General features: G+C 37.0%; 1 protein-coding gene across 1 annotated transcript; it reads right to left on the bottom strand.

Annotated features, from left to right (window-relative positions):
- Nucleotides 1–2,074: 2,074 nt before the first annotated feature.
- LOC103700993 (uncharacterized) lies at nt 2,075–21,685 on the bottom strand. The gene is made up of 9 exons (XM_008782917.6): nt 20,806–21,685; nt 17,388–17,557; nt 16,985–17,111; nt 16,833–16,901; nt 16,560–16,682; nt 16,333–16,434; nt 16,133–16,251; nt 12,126–14,013; nt 2,075–2,985 (listed from the first exon to the last, which is right to left on the bottom strand). The coding sequence occupies exons 1-9, from the start codon at nt 21,361–21,363 to the stop codon at nt 2,347–2,349; spliced, it is 3,795 nt and encodes a 1,264-aa protein (XP_008781139.4). The 5' UTR covers nt 21,364–21,685; the 3' UTR covers nt 2,075–2,346.
- Between the last annotated feature and the right edge of the window lie 611 nt (nt 21,686–22,296).

Raw genomic sequence — 22,296 nt, 5'->3', positions numbered from 1 at the left:
AAACCTCTTCATCCCAAGCATATATATTCCAAGAAAAAAACTATCGGAATGGTATAAAATTGTCATTCGTGCTTGCCTCCTTTTTTTTTTTTTCCTTTTTCTTTTAACCAAAATACCTGTAATCAGAAGTTTAAAGATTGGCCAAAATAAAAATAAAAGTAACCTATACCATGTTCATTTTGATATTATGGAACCAAACTTAGTATAAGCATTTTTATTTAGGTCCCTCGAATGACCATATCCTCTAATGTAGCATTTACGTTAGATGATTTGTCACGCAATTGTTTGTGGATAAGTGGGCCACAAGTAATCCCAATGAAAAGTTAGTGTTGCATGCTCACCTAGTTACGCATCAAACACTCAGGAACTCTAGGAAGCCATGATCCATATATCAAAAGATTTTTTTAGTATACATATCCTTCTAAATATTAAAATTGCATGAATACCCTTCCAAAATTAATATTTGCATGTATACCTTATAAAATATTTATTTTCCATATATACCCTTTATTTTTCTTTTTTTTTTGCATATATGCCCATCCCATCTAACGCCATTAAGAAATTAGTAGGTTAAAATTGAAAATAACTGAAATACACTTTAGGTAGACATGACGGTATATATGCAAATAATACTTTGTAAGGGTATTTATGCAATTTCACATATTTATAAGGGTTTACATGCAAAAAAATTTAATTTTATTTTTTCTATTTCAACTTGTTTTAGTTTTCAGTGAGACCTGTTAACTTGTTACCCAATTTAGAAATAAAAATATAGTTTTATAATTTTAATTAATTTTTATTTTAAATAAATATATTTTTGGCTAATTACGTTAATTGAATCGTAATGTCAAAAGTATCCATACAAAAATTGAGTTTTGTGAGGCCGAGCAAATATATATCAATTTGGAGAGCATTCGTGCAAATTTTAATATTTAGAAAGGCATTTATACAAAAATCTAAAAAAAATTTTGCGTGTATACCCTCTTAAATATATGAAATTGCATAAATACTCTCCAAAATTTTTATTTTCATGTATACCCTTATAAAGATTTCTTTTTATATGTTTACCCATTAATGATTTTTTTATTATTTTAATTTCAAACCGCTAACTTTTTAACGACATTAGATGGCATGGATATACATACAAAATAAGTATTTGATGAGGGTATACATGCAAATATCAATTTTGAAAGGGTATTCACGCAAATTCTAATATTTAGGAGGGTATGCACGCAAAAAATCCTATATCAAAACTAGCAACATATAAATAATTTTTGTAACATTCAAAAAATATTTTTTTCCAGCAAATCATGCTAGAAGAATACAGCAACAACTCAGTTTGCAATTTGAGTAATCTTCAAACCATCCAAACTTGAGAGGAGAATCAGATAACCTGTGACACACATACACACACACACACACACACACTTAGAGAGAAAGAAAGAGACTTGGCTATGCTTGAATGGTTCTCCACTTAGATTCAGTCAAATCTCAATTGGATGATGAGAATCCCACATCGATGATCCAACCTGTTAGATGTGACCTACTACCATAAAACTATTTACGGACCAAAAAATCATGTAATTTGAAAATTCCTAACCTATATATCAAGGGATCAAAAAATTAGACGGTTTAAATAATCTAGAACAATGCATGTATTTTTGACCACTTGATGCATATGCTAAGAAAATCCAATTCCCATGATTTTTGATGCATGAGAAATTTAGGAGTAGTAGATAACATCAAACAACTTAAATCATCAATATAGAATTTCCATTGTTCAATGGAGATCCACTCAGAGTCTTGCTGACAACATGATAGTGAAGGGATCAGAACATAGACCCCAAACAAATAATCCGTAAGCAACAGTATGCAAATCAAAGACTATCTGATATATGCTGTTTTGACTTTTCAGATTGTAGTAAACTAAAATGAAACCTATCCCCCTATCCCTCCACGAAAAGAGTTTGATATTTAAATGCAGAGCAAGTTGAAGAGAACGGAGGAGATATTAGCCAGATGAGCTCTTAATCATTTGAACAAAGTAGAGTTTACCATGCTTTAGAGTCTACAGTTAAAGCAAAACCTTAAGCTGTACAACTTTTTTAATAAAATTAAACAGCAATCCAACATACATTCAATGAACTGTAATACGCAGTAAATTAAAGAAATAATGATATACATCAAAGAGAAAAAAAGAATTTAGCAGTATAGCATCAGGAGCACTTTGTCTTTCATCAACTTCATTGGAGATTATTCAACTTCACAGGAAATGCAATAAGCAGTTCTCACAGATACTCCAGGGGACAAAGCCACCATAATGGTCCACTCAGATGAATGGTCCGATCACTGCATGCCCCCCCACCGCCGTTTTCTGGCAGGCCTCTGTTGTTTAAGTTCATCAGTTACAGTTGCAAGCTCCAGCTGTGGCTTCAGAGTCTTCTCAGGTCCTTGCTTCAGAGCAAGTGGCCCTTTGAACCGTTCCCTGCGCTTTTCCATCTTTGCCAGTGTCTCAAGTATACGATTGCTGTCATATCCCCCATATATCTTATTATCTGGAGTGGATTCTTTTGCTTGTGTGCTTTTCTCTTCTAAATGAGCTGACCGCCTTGCTTCGACAGCAGGGAATGCTACTTTTTTCTCAGGATTCCAATATTCTGTCGTTAAACCCACATGTTGATCATCAGATTCTTCTATCAGTTGGCCCTCTTCAATATCATCAACATCATTACTTTGTGAAATAAGATGTTTGTCTTCACAGTTCTTAAGAAAGTGGTCATCTGAGTGTTCCTTTAACTCTTTCACTCTCTCCTTCAAGCTAGCTGGGCGACTATGGGTTCCTTCGGATTTTGGGACATGGAGAGGAACCTCCAACAAGCGAACTTCTTCAATATGCCTGGAATCCTTCTGTTTTTCATCTATTGTCTCAGTCACAACTCTGTGGACTTCACTTGCAACTGTAAATTCATTACCTCTTTTGTGGAACTGCAACAAAATAATATAGTAATAAGAAATACAAATACAATGCAAAATGTCAAGAATAGTTAACAAATAAATTTGCTGCCCAGCAATTATCTGTAAATATACTGAACAACGATCAGACTGCTCTGCGGACTGTTTCCCTAGCACAAAGAACCACATGGTTGGATAGAACAATTATGGACACCATATCCTCACCAGATGCAGAACAAGAGTGAAGAGGTACGGGCCAAAAGCAAACGCCAAGTTCAAGCACTGAAAAGCTACAAATTTCTTCAGAAAAATTTGGGTACTACTTCTAGCTCTTGCATATGCATTTGATGCAACCATTACATAGTGACACAGTAAGACATAGTAAAGTCAATGAAATATGTTCTTTCAAAAAGAGAAGGCAGCTTAGACACCTTAGCTATATCTAGCTAAAGCCCTTGCATGAGGAAGGAGACAACCATGGGATGATGCACCTCAGTCCCAAAGAGAGAAAATGATAAATTTTCCAATGTATAACCCTACTATAACTTGTGAATAACACGACATACATGTAAATGAAGCAATTTAATTTCTCATGTAAGTAACACAAAGCAATTTCGTCCTCAACAGAGAAACCAAAGACAGAAGGAGTGTGCTTATCATAAATCGTATATTCATCTCACTGGAAACTCCATCAGGTAGCTAACATATGAAAGATATACTGACAAGTGCAAATTTATAATCAATAAATTATGGAAAATTTAAGTAATAATAGCGCTTAAAGCATGTTCTAGAAGATGCCAAGTGGGTGCAAGTTGATTGGGAGTCAATAGGCCCAGAGTTGAGGAACACCAAGTTCCCTATGCAAACATACCCCGGAACCATGTGCATTTGAAGATTTATACAAATGCAAGGAAGGAAGGAAGGAAGCACATGTGCACCAACATAAAACATGCACAAGCACATAAATAGGTACGTGCATGCACTATTATAATAACAAAGACATGTTTCCAAAAAAAATTAAACATTTATCATCAAATCAATTTAAGATGAAGATTAATACTTTATTTTATAGTTCTTTCAGATATATTTTTTCTCTTTCTTCTCATCTTGTCTTCCCATCTCTTCTTACTATTTTTACCTTCTTACTCATCATCTGTTCCTCATATTTCTTCTTTGAAATCTGTGCTACCTGCCTCAACCCCAGGCACCTGCCTAGGTGGGTCACATCCTGACTTTTCCTCCCACCCAAGCCCAATAAACTAAGCAATGCACTTGAGATCTACACAAGGTGCCTAAGGGATCACATGCTAAGGCAGCATTAGGCTGGCTTGACCTGTGTTTGAAACAATGACCTTAGATTATATTTTTTTTAAAATAGTGGCGGTAGTACCCTGCAGTCTTAATATACTAGTGAAAATATTATAGCATGAAAAATATATGATAAGCAAATGGTAACCAACAAAGGCATATAATTAGATGAAGAACGCTAAATTGCAGCAGCTAGGGTCCTGAGCATTCAGGAAACTAAATTAAAATCTCACAAAATGTTAGAAGGAAATATCAGCAAACATGTAGCCCAAGGAACACAACCACAATGGCTTGCATATATAATAGGAGCCAACAAGGATAATTCAAAGGTTGTGGAGATAATAATGTGCAACTAGTCATTATCTATTATCATGAAAACAAAATAGTGTAGTGCAATCGCACAAAGAAATTATTTAGATAACAAACAGAAGACTCACAATCTAATTGTCTATTATAGGCAAATTAGGAAAAAAAATCTACCAATGGGATCAGATTATGTAATAACAAGATTACACTTTGTTACTAATAATGAAAACATGATCAATTGGAATCAAGATGAAGAAACATCTAGATGCTTCCTCCAAGGTATATGTGAAGCATTAAGAATAGAGGGTCTAAAGAAATCAAAACTTTTTTTCTTGGATTTCCTGGGAACCTCCCACCAGTTCAAAAAAATCCTAGGGTGCTCCAAAATCTTCTAGAATCATCTAGCCTTCCTTCTAATCCTCTCCCCTAGTCTACTTCTAATACTTGGGCAAATTTTGTCTATGATTTGAACCAAATCTGAATCAAGTTCTGGAGATGAATCTAGCAAATTCATCCAATAAATACTCCCAAACAACCAAATTTTATATAGCTTATTCACCACAGTGTCTACACAAATATGGAATAGAAAAGTAAGGACTACTGCAACCAACAAATTAATCTTTTTTTTTTTCTGGGATAGCGTCTCCATGGTTCTACATCATCTCTATTCCATGAATAAACATTGAATATCAAAACATTGCTTGTTACTATTACCTAGACTTATACAAACCAAACAAATAAAATCAAGTATCTAGCACCCAATATATTAAAATATCTACCCCCAAGACAGGTGAAAGCTAAAAAATACAACCAAAGTAAGTCTTTAAGAAACAAAGAGTCGTCAGGACACCAAAGCATCACCGTCTCAGTTGAACTAATATAGCCTTAATGTGAGGACTCCATGAATTAGGAAGATCAGGAATATCCTTCAATCTTTGTGCAAATTTTATTTAAGACAGAGAGCGAAACTTGGTTTAGGAAGTATGGCTCCATACCCTTAACACAACCCAAATGATTATAACAACCCTGAAGTCATTAAGAAGAGGAGTCTGAAATTGGAAACAAGCAGCAGTGTCATAAAACATAATGCTTGATCATCTCGCTTGTAAAACAACAGAAAATCAGGATCACATCACAGGTATTCTCCTCCTTTCATGCCAAAATGACAATTCCAGTTTGCACTTAAATGTAATTCACTCAAATCCAATCACTCTAGAAGAAACTAATTGCAAGATCAAGTACAAGCAGCATTAACTATACAAAAAATTTTGTCCCTACTCTCCAACTCCTCTAAATGGTAGAAATACTACTGCATGGTGCAAAAATTGAACTCTCTCCAACATAAGAACAAACCTTCAGAAATAATAACAATTTTCAGTTTGCTTCCATATGCATATCGAACTACACAAAGATATGTTTCAAGATGAATGGACTATTAAAATGCATCACATGAATCCTTTAATACCAATAAAAGCATTTCTTTAAGCCACTTTAGAAACTAGAACAATGAAATCTCCAATACATCTACAATTTATATCAGAGGACCTGAACCCTATAATATTTTCTGGCAGGTCCTTGATTTTCCAGCACTGCCCAAAAAAGGCATCAAATGACAATCTTATCATCCATAACTTCAAGGAGAAAAAGAAAATTCTGTGCCTAACTGACCTTCAATTTTTTCATGAATTATTTTTTTTAAAGAAAGATATGTTTGGATAGATAAGGGCAGTTAGAAGTCACCTTAAAATAATCTATAGACAAGATCCATAACCAAATGCATGTTAAAGTGCTTCTATTTGTAAAACAAACCTATTTTCAGAAAAAAGGTTAGACTTATAGTGACATTTCCTAGTGATAGTAAAACATTTCAAATGTCCTATAACCACCAGATGTATGTGAAACTTGAGTGATAAAATTATAAGGTGGGTAGTAAGGCCTGCAATATAGCATGGATAACTAGAAGCAATGAACAGATTGAGATGGAACAGTCATCTCTAACAAAGAGCAGGGTACGACCCTAATATAAGATTGTAATTTGCATGAAACAGCAAAAAAGGATATTGAGATTTAGCTGAGATCAGCAAAACGGACTGCTCCAAAAAAGAAGGTTTGATTGAGTAATTAACCTTAGCTAGAAGCAAAAAACAATCATATAAACACTCAAATACCAAATAGATTGGAGTTGGGTGAAAACAATAAGTGCCCCCCCCCCCAACTTCATAAAAGACTAAACAAAATTTCAGTGACAGATCTAGGTCATGGAAAAAGGTCTCCAAGGTTCACACTGAAATTTGTTAATATTTGTTAGTAGGTACATAGATTGTCTACATTAGCTAGATTCTTCACCCTAGTGAAGGTGCTAGTACAAAATGTATATCAAAACACCCTTATAAAATTTCAGATTTTGTAGGATCCTTGAAAAAGGTAAAAGCACCATTATATAAGAAAGTTTATCACTTTATCCTACGATTGCACATGAAAGAATACCCTCAAATAGTCTTAAGCCCTTAATTCATAAAAGAGCATATTTAGGATACATAAAATGCAATCCTTATGAAGCTCTAAGAACATAGTCCTAATAGTGTACCAAAAAAAAAAAAAGAGAGAACATAATCCTAATAGAAATGGCCTTGGCCTAGGGCCCATATATATGTAAGTCTTACGAACAATTTAAATGGTTCCATAGTTTGATGCTTTTTTCTGAAACTAGAATTGTATATATTCTGGTGCACCAATAATATCCACATATACATAGTAGTATTTACAATTTTGGAATTTGAGAAACTAACACCTGAAACTGGCGCTCAATAACAAACACCAGTATCTCAGCAACATTACAGACTGTGAATGGTCATCTGATTCAAGTTTTGTTTGGCCAAGCCCTCCTCAAATGTTCACTTAATAACATAAGTACCTTATCAAAACATCATGATATGGAAATATTAGCTATTACAGGAGGATTCACTAAAGAAAAGAAGCACCTGATATTGTATGGAAAGGTCAGACTAAATAAAACAGAATACCTGCCCAAAACCATATATGCAAGTTGCAAAAAGGACTTAAGACAAACTTGAACTATCCCTATCAGAGGATAAAGCTATTGGTAGGTATAAATGGATAAGGATTCAGAAACAAACCACTGATTAAATTAATGATATAAGAATGGTTGACTTTGGTATATTATGCCTACAATGAAGATAAACATATTTAGCCTAACAGGTTTGAGAAAGAAAAGACTAAAAGCAATGAGAGAGAGCACAGAAATCATTGTGCACATATGTACAGGGAGTTGGAGAGATCTGTTCAATCTATTCAATAGGAAAGGCTTCATAACCTAACAAGTTCAAGACTACTACAAAGGGCTTTGGACGTGCGAACACGTGTTTTATGAGGAAATCAATTGTTCAGCCAAACCTTTCAAGTACTCCTTTAGTGCTCCAATTTGGCACATACAAGCCGATGCCTTGCTCCAACATGAAGACAAGTCGGGGACATCCACTTGGCTCACATGTTGTATATGCAATAACAGAATATGCAGCTGCATCACTTTATCTTGCATCACAATCAGGCTTCTACGTATTGTTTTCCATAAAGAGTTGTAACTTTAATCTATAAAGCATGACATAATACAATAGGAGATGAACAGGCCTAAACGGGTCTCACAAGTCACTTGTAGTTGATGATAAGGAAATCATCTCTTTTTGAGTTTCCTGACAGACTTCAAATCAAGGTCCGCCGTACCGGTACCGGTCGGCGTACCGGTGGCCGGCCGGACCGGTACGGTACCGGTCCGGTCCGGTACGTACCGGCTGGTACCGGTCCCGTACCGGCCGGTACACGGTGGTTTCAAAAACCACAGCGCGCGGCGCTGTGGTTCTAAAAAAAAAAAAAATCGTACCGGTGCGAACCGGCCGGTTCGCACCGGTACGAGGTGCGTACCGGCCGGTACGGGCTCCGAACCGGCCGGTACGGGCCCGAACCGGCCGGTACGCACCCGTACCGGCCGGTTCGGATAAAAAACCGGGAAATACCGGTTTTTTATCCGTTCCGGTACCGGTCCACGGCCGGACCGGTACGTACCGGCCCGTACCGGCCGGTACGGACCGGTACGGCATTCCATGCTTCAAATGATGCAGTAGTTTCTGAATAGAAGATCCAATCATTTTATTTTGGCCTTCAGTGATCTTATTAAGGCTTAAAATTTAAAAATATGGCTCCTTTACTCCTTTTCCACCAGCTTTCAAACTGATTTCAAGTGATATGCTCCTGCCTTTCTTCACAGAAGGAAATGAGAGATTCACAACAGCCATTGTCAGTCTAATAGTATATTTTCTGGATTATACATAAATTGTTAGACATACAACAAATATAATATAAGTACAATTAACTCCAAATGAAGCATAAAAAACACAATAATACTATATCATGCATCAATATATTTAACACTCCTATCAAACTCACAATATATAGAAACTGAAATTTGCTTGGTAGATATAGAAGTATCTGATAGTATACATTTGGATTAAGAAGTTCGCACGCTACATAACAGATCCAATGTTAAGAAGTGTTAAGGTATCTGCAAAATAATGTCAGATAAAATACAACTGCTCTAAATTTCATGAAATCAAGAATTTTGAATAGCTTTAAGTTTACTAGGAGAGAGATTAGCCCTAATTATGAGACCCATACTAGCAGAGATGGCAAGAAAGCTCGACCTATGGGAAAAATATAAGCTCTCACATGACACTCTGCATCAACATTGGAGCGAAAGGCAATATTGGTTCCTCACTCATCTTAGAGGTGACTATCTCCGATAAAGAACACAATCTCTGGTAATAGTAATGCCAAGCACCAATGCAAAGGCAAAAAAGAAAAATAAGGAGTGAGACCAAGGTTTTAAATACTATGGAACAGGCAATCATCCCAACACTTGGGATGGTTGATGTCCCATCCCGTCCCCATCCATTTCTTGAGTAATCCCGTCTCAACACTTAGGACGGTGGCATACCTGTTATCCCACTAGTATTAAGAGCTTGAGTGAGACCATGTACCATATGTATCAAATTAGTAAACAACCCCCACACCACCACCAAAATAAATAAATAAGTGGCAATAACAAGCAGCCTCATCGCATGCACAGCATGCACAACTTTTCAGAGGCGCATGGCCAGATAGATGAGACTACCCAGAAGCTGACAATTCATACTAGTTTATCATCAGCAGAACAATGTCTCAAATTGAGCTTCATGGAAATATCAACAATGCAACCATTAGCATACCAATGAAACTGTAAGTACAATCTTGTCAAGACAAGTACCTTCAGACCAACAGTCAAAGCACCACCACCAACAATTTTGACAGCACAATATTACGCAATATTTTGATGCTACTAAAGTAACTTCATGTGAAGCACAATCACACGAGCCATGATGAAGCCGATAAAAACTGCCGCATAAAAAGCACCCAACAAAACGAAGGCAGTCAATGAAATAAGAGACTACAGGGACAAGAAAGTGGTATAAGAAGATGTCCCAGGAATAATGAGATAGCACATATTTCTGTAACAACAGGAGCACCAGCAGAAAATGGTACAAGAAAGCAGCACCTGCTGACTTCAATTCCCTGAAATAAAAAAAGGGGCCCCCGCCCCTGTTTTGTTCAAAATAAGGGAACCAGAGGCTCCCTCCACCTCCCTCTCCCTCCCTCCCTCCCTCCCTCTTTTCCTCTCTTTCCTTCTCCCTCTCCCCCTCCCTTGCTGGTTTCTCAAATCGAGGGGTGGAACCGTGCCCCTAGTACGGCTCGATACACCCCGAACCAAGCGGTTCAGGATGGTACAGCATTCCATGACATCCATTAATTATTCCGCAGAAATCTATATAGATGGGAAAAGAACTAAGAACTTAGAGAGACAAAATTTAAAGCTGGAACAATCATATAGCAGAAAGAGAACAATTAAACACCAATCATAAAAATCAAAATAAAAGAAATCATCATTTACAATGAAGGATCTCACTTGAGAATAGATATAGCCTCTAGGTGAGCAAACACATTTTATGTTTACTCATACCATTTTAACATCTATAATAACAGAATAGAGCTGAAGTATCTCTAGAAACCTGCCTAGGACAGACCATGTTTTATCGGCTCAAACAAAGTGACAAAAAAGAACATTATTGGAGAAGGGAAGTTGTAGAAGCAAGTTCCCAGAAAAGTCCACCATACTTCCAAACAGAAGACAACCAGAACACCTAGTCCCACAACCCATATCTAGCAAAGATAAACAGACACAACAAGTAATCCACCCCATTTTCGAGGACCAATTGTTTTTGACATTCCACTTCAAAAATACTTTTATGTCTCTTGGCATGGAAGTAGGCTAACAAATGCAACTTACTGCAATCATTGACATTGAAAGTGATGGAAATATGAAGTGACAACATGAGCAAGTTGTTGGCAAATCAGCTTATTGACATAAGCCCGTCATTCATCATTTTAGAGAATATTATCATCAACCAGTATGCAAAAGTTTTGGCAGTCAGGCAGATAGTGAATAGATGTGCACTTAGGCTTGATTGTAAAAAGAAACATGTTTTAGGCAAAACCATATTAAGATCAGAAACAAAACAATGTTCATTATGCTGCAAGGATGCTATGTTGAAACTCACCAATGCACAAATAGGCATAAACATATAACACTTAAGTACAGAAAGGTTGAAAAGAATCCATCTTAAACCCTAATAAAACAAGAAAATAGGCAGTGAGACAACAAGCAAGTTGGCAAAATGTTGAACTCTTCCCCTGTTATCTTAGGATAACCTAGACCAAGATAATTTCAGATTGAAAGGATTGTCCTGGACAAGGCATATGCCTAGTAAGGAAAAAGAAATTTAAAAACAAAATCCATGAATTATATAATAAGAAAATCAGAACATTATCAGCTCAAAAAGGAAATCAAGCCGTCGACATGTTTTGAAATGTAAAAAGAAAAAAAAACAAAAAAGGGAAAAAGCAGAGAATAACTTACCCAAGGACTTCTGAAAGAAAGCATGACAAAGAAAAGAAGGTACCAAAAAGAACAAAGTTGTTTGCTCTACTTGAATTTAGTAATTTAAGCACAATATTAGAAAGCCATACAGTTTTCCTAGCCATTACAAAATAACTGAACGGTACATGTCTTAAATGTATCAGGCAAATACCTGAAATAACTTCAGTAAAGCAACTGGCAAAAAGAAAGTTCACTCATCTTCTTGCATCCTTCTACAAGTTCAACAAATTGTGCACAGGGCTAAAGCCGCACCCTCAATTGCCTTAGATTGAAAACCACATGAGACAAGTACGACCCAAGCATTTAAAGCAGAAAGCTTTCCAGGCATGTAAATAAATTCTATAGAAATGATTGAACAAAAGAAGACACAGCTGGTGTTGCATTCTTTCTCCAAAAAGAAAAGGATGAAAAAAAAAGACCAGCCACACCAACTTAAAAAGACATATATATTCAACATGAACATGACATAGGTACAATGGTACAAGGTACTAGACTTGGTTTCCCCAAATTTTACCTTTTTTTTCAAACCATTCAGATGCATGTTAACAGCCTCGCTGCGACCTAAAGTTGCCAGCTCATGCCTTCCCTTATCAAAATTGTGCAAAACAAACTTACCATGTTCCCTTGCCTCAGAAGCAGAATTTCTTTGAGTTCTTTCATTAACTAATTCCTTTCGAGCATTGCTTAATCGGCAGTCATCAGAAAATTTTCTACCACCGACTAAATGATGCTTAACAAGACTCTTCTCATTTCTTGAACTCCTTTCACAGAGAAAAGATTCCTCCCTAGAAGACAAATTGGGATCTCCATGCTTAAAAGAGACTTTGTCATCAGTATCAGGTCTGGGCTTAGCAAGCCGACCATATCTTTTCTCACGAACAATGCCATCAACGTATGTACCTCTTTCTTCAGTGATGTGTTCATCATCATGAAATTTGTTGTCATTATTTTCATAAGATGAATGATGGCAATCCTTGCTGCTTGGAACAAAACAACATTCATATTTCTCATACCTGGACTCTATCTCTCTAATAGCAAAATGTTTCCTGTGATCCACGAATTTTTCATGTGACCTGCAAGACCGACATAAGTGATTTCTTAGTGGACTGGCATCATGCCAACCTCTTTCATCCTCAAAATGGTGTTCATACGTTTGAGAATCCAGCAGCCGCCCATCAATATGTCTCAACCTTTTGGCATCATATTCATTATACTTATTTGATCCATACAAGTCAAAACATGAACTTCGATCATAGTTGTCTATTCTTTCAAGGGCTCTTTCTTCTCTGCCACTGCAAGGTGCAGCTCTACGGAACCTGTGATCAAAGATCCCCTCTTCCCTATCGCATCTGGCTATATGTCTTCTGTGCATCTCTTGTACATGTTTTTCTCTACATCTTTTTTCATAATTTACAGCATCTGTCCGGATGAGATGTTCATTCTCCCTGTCCTTTTTATGCCTCAAACTTGAATCCTTTCCCAAGAAAATGGAACCACATTCTGAAATTGATTCATCAGAATGCTCATGACGAACAACTCTTTCCCTTCGATCATCATGATGCCATTCACGAGAGTAGTGTTCACGGTGTTTTATTGCACTATCCCCACCAGCAGCACTTTGCTCAAAACAGTCTCTCTTATCCCAGTTTATCCTAGGATGATTATAATGATCTCCCTTCTTGTGATAAGATTTAGAAGAAGATTTTTCACTATCATGCTTTTCAGCATACTTTCTACTCTTGTAACTTACTGACATTTTTGTTTCTTTATTAGAAGACAAATGTCCTCTTATATCAGTGCTGTGATCACATTTACTTTCCCCTATCCCATAGCTCACCTCAAAAGGATCCACATCATTCTGGGACTTCCTAGGAAACTGACTAGAAGCTTGTTCATTGTCTGCAGGTATATTCAATTCAGAGATGACATTGTGTCCACTTCTACTGCAACCATTGTGACCTTCTGGAGAGAGGCAACAGTCACAAGTGTTACGTTTAATATCTTCTATCTCTGTTTTAGTTGCATTGATTCCGGAATCATTTGAAAGATAACAATCAGATCTAACTGATTCTTGCATTGCAGTCCCTGAGTCCAAAGATGTCTTTCTGATGGCAGCATGAATTTTCTTCAAACAGCCATCATCCTTGAATGCTCCAGAATGGCTATCAAGATCACCCGAACTGAGACTATGCATAACTTGAACCCCAGAAGCAATTTCAACTTCCATCAGTGAGTCATCCACTCTCAAAGAATCCTCACTTTCATCCTTTGAGTAATCCAGTTTGTCTTTAACTTCATCGGCAGCTCCCTTTAAATTAGTTTCTGCCACCTCAGGATAGAAACGCACAAGAGGATCGGTAGTTTCCCAACATCCTTGACCATCATAGTCTAGAGACCACATTCTGCACATAGAACAGGCAGATGAGAGACAGTTATTGCATAGAAAACATGACAAACAGAAGCTAAAAGTATGCACATAATAGTGTACTAATAGACAAGCCACAAAACACTAATAAATAGTAAGTGCACAGCATGACATGAATGCACCCTGCTAGCAACTAAATGCGATTAAAGTTGGGCATTTAATCTAATTGGAACCGTTATAATAACAAAAAAAGGTTAAATCACAAGTATCACTGCTTATAAGAAAAAATAATAAGCTCAAAGAAGCGAAAACATGAAAGCTTGGCTATATGGAAAACAACAGAGTGACCAACTTATGAAAATCTCAGTCTGCAACCACAAGCATCCAAATCCCAACCAAAACCACAAGCAGGCAAAAGAGAAAATATATGCTGTCATATAGTGATTGTCAAGTAGCCATACCATGTTCCCAAAAAAATGAGTCCAATGCACCAGCAGCAATTGCTTAAAAATAACGTGCATGTGAAATAATACAAGTTTCTGTCCATATAATATGATAATTTACTGCAGTGGAACTAGGGGCTTTATTAGGAGGGCATCTTCAGTTTTTTAATATTTAAAAAAATTATTCCATAAATCACTATTAGAAGCAAAAAAAAACAGATTAAAACTGCAGGACAAGGTTCAATTGCTTAGTAGCACAGAGAGCAAAATTTTGGCATCAGAATTCAGCATATTCAGATGACTGAGTAGGTTCTGTTGTTCTTCCAAGACCAATGTCAGAAAGCAGATTTTAGCCTCTCTTGTCACAGCTTCTCCAGGTGAGGAGCTTGGGTGAATAAGGCACCTAACAGCTAGGAAGTTTTAATTTTGAACAGATTAAAGCAATTCTCCTGTTGATTTCTCATGTATCCCAACTTTGTAGGCCCTTCATTTTGTGTCATTCCTTGGTAAAACAAATTCTGGTGGGGTTTGGCCCTTCCTTTCCCATCCCCAGAAAAAGAAGAGAAGAACTAGTAGGTTTTGTCGCCTCCCACACTGCTATCTAGATACTCATCCATATAATGTCTCAAGAACTTTCTCTTTTTCTGGGTTTTTCTCATGCATGCAAATATGACTTAAAAGACGTAGATTCATTAAAGAAAATAGATTGGAGTTGCATACTTGCATGCCTCCGCCAATAAAAGTATGGAGTAATGAATTTTGAAAAACAAGAATTTATAGTAGCCTTGTCATTCAATTGTGAATCAGCAATTAAAAAAGAATCATTTTAAAGATAAAGACTGTATTACACAATTCTCCAACATGGCTGAGCTACCAAGGTTGAATCCATATGCAGACCTCAAACATAAACCAAAACAAGTGCTTGGATAATTCTTCTTAATTCTTCTAAATGAAGAATTATGATATTAAAGAAAGAATCCCAGAAACCTACATACCAAGCCACAAAAAATACGATATTTATATGTGATTATTCTTGTTAACTTTAATTCTGGAATTTTATTACCATAAAAAAAACAACCATCAAATTTGGTCTCCAACTATTTGAGTTGGCTTGACCATCAAGGATTTGAATAGATTGTACATTGACTATACTTCGATAAGAATTTCTTTCTTTATGGATTAAATAAGTCACTTTTTGGCATAATCAACAATAGATAAGTCACAAACTTACATGGATTCTCCTTTATGTTAATTGTTAAGAAGCATACCAGCATATATTTTTTTTCACTAATGATATAAACTTAAATTGTGCATATGTATGCCATGTCACATTTAAACAGACATAGTCGTGCCAAAGATCCTGTATTTGCAGTTTCAGAGAATCCAACTTAGGGCCTTCTAGATCAAAAGCCTGTGAACATTCAGCTCTATGGGTTCCAACAGAATAAATATCTCATTCCATCCTCTTCAGCTCATGAACATCCATCTCAACCACTATTTCCTACAGTCTTCTGGCCATTGGGCATGCAATGAGTGGTAGACAAGCATCACAGGGGTAAACAAGTGATGGGTAGCTTTCATTAGTTTGATACATTTACAACAAATAACAATTGAAGACATAAAAGCAAGTTATGCTGGATTTCACAAACAGCATTATTAAAACTGGACTGGCCGATAATATAAACAAGCAACCAAAAGAACTACTACACTCACCCTTCATTTGGCTCATTCTCATATTCCAACATTGAGCAATCACGATGTCCTTGCTCCGCATGTTTAAGTTCTCCCTCACATGGAACTGACACATTCTCCATAGAACCACCCATAGCAATCTGAAAAATTCAAGCCATCAGTGATGTCAAAAAGAAAAAAAGATAAGGCAGCTCTACAATACATCAAACAGAAATAAATACCTGTATCACTACATCAGAATCACGGTGTCTTGGTCGCCTTATGTCTGCCGATGGTATGCGTTCTCCAACTCCACTTTCAACTTGAATTGCTCTACCCTTTGGCTGGACGTAAATTGATTGTATTAGAATTATATAGCACATAGATGGTATTAATATTAGATGACTGAACAGAATTTCAATGCAATTAGATGAAATTGATGGTAATAATGTGTTCGTTTTCAACATACCATCTGAAGCCCCATTAATCTCCTTTCTACGTTCTCCATATGTAAGAAACTTTTTTTCCTTTGTTCCCATTGAGCAGCCTTAGTTAACATAGCTTTAGGTGATCCCAGATCAGATTCAAGAACCTATTTGAAGGTTTATTTATAAAAATCTTAGTCACAGTATACCATGGTATGCTGATCGGCCAGGTACGGCAGTGGAAAACCATTCCGGCCCCAAAGGGGGCCAGAACCAATCGGTACGGATGCCTCACTTAGGAGACAAATTTTATTTACCTGATTCTGCCTTGATAACTTATAGAATGGGAATTGGGTAAACATTGTCGCTTGTTGCCTACACTGGTCCTGAAAAATTCAAATTAAAAATGTCACAAAGTTTAAGACATAATGTACTAAAAGAACGTCTGCATAATGTTATCAACAAGTACCAACTGTTGGAAGTAAGTTTTCCAGCTATCCTCATCCAAGCCAAAGTTAAAGTAGTCTGTTATATCCGCTCCTGGTCGCCTCCAGGGTTTCTGCTCAAATGCTTCAACACTTATATCAAAAATGGTCCTGCATGAAGCCACTCAATTGTCATAAAGACAACACAATAGTAACAATGCACAATGCAAGTCTAATGGAAAAGATATAATAGAGAACCAAGATATGACACCTCCATTCAGGAGATGAGACAGTGATCGATTGGTTTGGGGAAGATGTAGATCACTTCATCAATTTCCAATCAGTGAATACATCATAAAACCAATACAAGTTTTTCTATACTTCTAGGATATTTGTTACAGAAAGATAAGAGCTAAATGCTTTTCCAATCCATAGTGAAGAAAATACCTATTTCGAGGCAAAGTGAAACCATATCCATTTTGAGCTGATGCAGGAATGCTTAAACTGCAGGATGCAGGACCCCCTGAAGATGGCATCATCAGCTGATCCCATACACCTCTTGCAGATATTGAATTTTTTCCATTATAGGAGATTCGTCCTTGATCAGATCCTACATACTATAAAACATTAATGGTCAGAAAACAATGGTTTTAGAGGGTAAACTTTTAGAAGATTTGCAAGCTTTAATGATTAACATACCATGGCAGCAATTATTTAAACATAAACAAAAGGTAAAAGAAAATTGAGCATATTTTGATGAATTGGAGTTAATGATGTCACATAAAATTTTGAAAAGCAAGTAATTAGAAAATGAAACTAGCAAACAAAGAATATGTTCCACCAACAAGACAACAAATGGTACTTAATGAAAGTTTAAGGGATTAAAATAAACCAATACCCTACAACAACAATTTAAAAAAAAAAGAGCTTCAATGGCATTCAAATTTGGTTACAGCAAATCCGGCATGAAATCTAAAAGCTTATCAGATCTGGTTTCAATTATAGGTGGACTCAAACCTGATAACCTCTCAAATGTGTATGTCTACAAGTTCACTAGGTCACATGTGTAGTGTTATACGGATACCAGACCTAAATCTCATAGCCAAAATTTAATGAGTGGCAGCCATGGCCAGTTGGCAATAGATGGGATGCACCAGAATACAGCAGCTACCATAGGCAATAAGAGTTGCATGTCTCTCTTCCTCAAGTCCTAGCCCTCACCTTCTTTCCTCAAGGCATCTACCATCCTCCACCCTACTTTCCCTCCATTCCTCCACCTTCACTCCCCTCCCTGGTCCTCCGCCCACCTCGATCCTCCATTCCAAGCACTCCAAAAATCCTCCACTCCCAATCCCCAGCCCCCCAAGCAAGTACTTTTTCTACCCTTAAAAGCCCCATCCTCAACCATTAGACCCATGCCCCCTACTCTATCTTTAAAATTCCCTCCTCCACCAACCTTGATCCACCCTCAACCCCTCTCCTCTAAATCACCCTGCTATCCCCAATCCCCTCACTCTCATCTCCTACTTCCTCCACCACCAAACTTTTCCTCCACCAATGTTACCTCAACACGTGAAATGGGTGCCTAGTGTCCAAGTGTCCAAATGAATCCGACAAGAGAATCTTCTAAAAATCAACACATGGACAAGTTTACATATCATATATGTATTTTCCAATATGTACTTATGTATGCTTATGGTGGATAATGAATTAAACCTATGCTCCTCGAGTTCAAAAAAAAAAACCGATAAACAGTTGGTGATATTATGTTAGAAACAAAAACTTCCATATGGGAGTGTCAAAACTAGGCACATAGACAACTACATCATAAATCAATGGTATGAACTTAGAAATGTGAAGGAGTGTCATAAAATGTCCAAACTGTCCAAGTGCCCAAATGTCAAACATGTCCAAAAAAAAACAAAATTTGGAGTGTTCAAGCAACATTGCCATCCACGCCTCAGGAGCCCTCTGTCCCTCTTGACCTTCAACGTACATCCCTCCCATATGATAGCCACCTATGTCCAATGTTGATCACTACTGCATTTATTTTTGAGTATTGACCTTGCCTCCCAAACTGAGTTCAAATCTAGATTTGGATCTAGGTTTGAATCAATGTAGGAACAAACCTATTGCAATTGATATTTGCATTATCCATAGTTTCTTGAATTAAGTTTCAAAAGGTGGAAGGTTTTAGGGGGAACACATGACTCTAAGCGTGGACATAATCTTGAGAATTTAGCAGATTGATGATTGAGGCATTAACCTTCAAATCCTTAAGTATTACCTCCAATCAAAAATACATTGTTACATTGTTGCTGCGATAAGGTTGCTTTTATGATAGGCAATTTCTTGAGAAAAAAAATTTGAACAAAGAAAGGGGAAAAAAGATGCTTATTTTCCCTTTTTGATTTCCAGGACAATCTTTAATAATTTTTGATGATTCAAAATAACGGAGATGGAATGCAAAGGAAGCGATTTACGCAGTTCATTCTATGGGTTTCTCTACTTTAGGGGATCTTACTTGCATAGTGGTATGGACATGATTATGTGTTATAGCATCCAAGAATTCATTAGTACCTATTTAAGAAGTTTTTTAACTATTGACTACCTAGCTAAAAATGGTGTACAAGGTGGTGAATGAATTTTATTTAATTAGTGGAGAACAAGTAGGAGGCATACAATGTTTTTTTTTTTTTGCTCTTTAAATTTTCTCAACCATTTGATATCAAACATTGTCTCCTAAACGCAAACCTCGTTCATGGTAACAGATGAGTTGAATACTTAGCTCACGGCTTCTAAGACTACTTATGCGGATAAGAAGATAACCATTGTTCTACAACACAGACTGACCACCCACACCTTTTGAAGTACATCACAAATCACTAGTTCAACAACAGTCAGCATCAAAAATACATAAAACAAGTGCTTAAAAATAGTACAATATTTAGAAAATCTAAAATGATATGACCAAAGATGGAAAGATATAATAATTTCATTAAACGTGTAATATCTATCTTATAAAAATGATGAAATCTCCAAATTTACTTTTTTCCAAATATGGGACATCTCCTAACAAACATACGCCGTAAAAGTAATTTGAGAAGGCAATGGCAAAAAATGACAATGAATGGTGCTGAGAGTTGGGATGACAAGTCTTTACTAGAGCCAAGTTCGAACCCTAATCCTAAAAGAGTAAGGTAGTAAACAAGAAGCTTCCCATTTTTATTTTAATTATTTCCAGCACCTTTAGAGTGGCCGACACAGATGGTCAAAATTGAGTTGACCATGCAAGCAATGTAGTTGGCCTAACCGGTCAATAGGTGGCACTTATTTCTGGGATTTGAATGTCTAGGATTGACTCGACCCATACAGGCTTCCAGCTCACAAGTTGAACAGATTGACAGGAGCAATCCTTCTTAAAGGTGTTGCTCAACAAGGAATTCCACATTCAACTCGGGAAGAGTTGTGGAAGTAAAGAGACAAATAAATAGAAGTTTCTCTAAAAACAAGCTTGCTTTTGGTCTTTGAGAGCTTCTTTGTTCGTTCAGGGGAGTGTACTGCTTAGTTGGTTCATTCTCCGTATTATCTTACATATATCCGTTTACCTGCTTGTTAACAGCTTTCTTTTCTGTTCCCCTTATCTTAAAAAAATAAACAAAATAAATATTTTAGTATGCTTTTGATTCATATAACTCATTCTGACTTCTTTCTCGTTACAATTTAATTTGAGCAATCTATGAGGTAACTGAAGAACAGGAGGAAAAAACAAAGAAAGCAGAGTAGCAACTAAACAGCATTTGCAGCAAAAAAATAAAACACGCATTTAAGCAGCAATACAATGAAGTAAGAATTAAGAACATACCCAGCTATAGTAGCTACCCTTTTCTGCTCCTCCTCTTTCTGTGCTACCCTGCACCATCACATCAGTGGGCGACAACAGCTGGTCTCCCCACTTGTGAGTTTTCTGCAGACCATCAGGACCATAAAGAATCACCAAATCCTCATCCTCTTTCTCTCCCTCGCCCTCTCCCACCGCCGCGCCCCCACTCCCAAGATTCTCTCTTTGTGAAGGTGCCGACTTCAGACGATCATCTTCATTCAAAACTATATGGAGATCATCTTCACTGTCACTGCTGTTGCCACTCTCCTGCGCTCCAAAAGCCAGGCTTTCGTTACCCCCATTGGAAGACACCGCCCTCTCATTGGCTTCACCAATCCGATCATCCGAGCTGTGCTCCTCGCTGAGCTCCTCGCTGATCGAATCGAATTCCCCAGGCTTCGGGCTGCTCATATTTCTCTCAGCCGAGGAGGAATACTGATTTTCTTGGACGCGGAAGATGCCGGCATTTACGCGATCCTCGAGGTCGCCGTAGAGATCGCCGAAATCATCCATATCATCATCCATCCTTGGCTCCCCCATCAAACCAAGAAGAGAGACCTAATGTGACGAAGAATCTGGAACCCTAACCCTAGTCAAGAAGAAACAAACCGGCGGCAGAGAGTGCGAGCTTGAACTCAGGCGGCTAGGGATCGGTTACCATCGGATCGGTGAGCCGAGAGTAGGTTCAAGGATTCAGGCAACTCCATTGGCCGCCCAAGAACCCTAACCCTAGCTCGCCAGCGCTCGCCCGCCGCTTTCTCCCCGTCTCTCTCTCGCTCCTCGTTCAGATGACGAGAGAAGGGTACACTCGTCGGCATAATAGAGCTCGCGTCCGAGCGGTACCGGTGGGCGGCATACGCCTGGATATTTGCTATTTATACAGGGCTTAGGGTTTTTCGGACAATAACACAATGACCATTTTACCCTGCTTGATTTGTAATGATATTAAATTTTTTTTGTCATTTGGTTAGATTGTCCGTGAGGACAAAGATGAAAATAATTATGAATTGAAACTAACTTGGTTTTAATGCATTGCTAGGATCTCCATGAATATACTCTAAAAGTTATATATTTTATTGTAAGGAATCATATTTAAATTTCATGTTCAAAATACAATGCTTTAAGCTCACAATTGATTAATTAGATATTTATTTCCGTGCATCATACTAATTATTTTTTAAATTACACTGTACGCATTTAATATATGATTTTTTTTCGTACATATCCTTCTGAATATTAGAATTTACATGAATACCCTTTTAAAATTGATATTTATATATATGTTCTTATAAAATACTTGTTTTGCATTGCATATGTGCCCACACAATCTAACGCCGTCAAAAAATTAGAGGTTTAAAATTAAAAATAACTGAAATATCCTTAATGGATAGAAATGCAAAATAAAATATTTATAAGGATAAACATGTAAATAATATTTTGCGATGGTATTCATGCAATTTTATATATTTATGA

The sequence above is a fragment of the Phoenix dactylifera genome, chromosome 8, assembly GCF_051530095.1.
Source record: "Phoenix dactylifera cultivar Ajwa chromosome 8, Ajwa_hap1_PhDact_Kaust_v1.1, whole genome shotgun sequence".
NCBI lineage: Eukaryota > Viridiplantae > Streptophyta > Magnoliopsida > Arecales > Arecaceae > Phoenix > Phoenix dactylifera.
The sequence above is the reverse complement of the archived record's forward strand: the minus strand, read 5'-3'. Positions and strand labels throughout refer to the sequence as shown.

What these genes read in the sequence shown, in the direction of transcription:
- LOC103700993 (XM_008782917.6), bottom strand. Translation starts at nt 21,363, where the DNA reads ATGGGGGAGCCAAGGATGGATGATGATATGGATGATTTCGGCGATCTC. An exon ending in TTCACTTTGCCTCGAAATAG is followed by an intron (nt 17,112 to 17,387) that starts GTATTTTCTTCA and finishes GGCTTCATGCAG; the next exon opens with GACCATTTTTGATATAAGTG. An exon ending in AGTTATCAAGGCAGAATCAG is followed by an intron (nt 16,683 to 16,832) that starts GTAAATAAAATT and finishes ACCTTCAAATAG; the next exon opens with GTTCTTGAATCTGATCTGGG.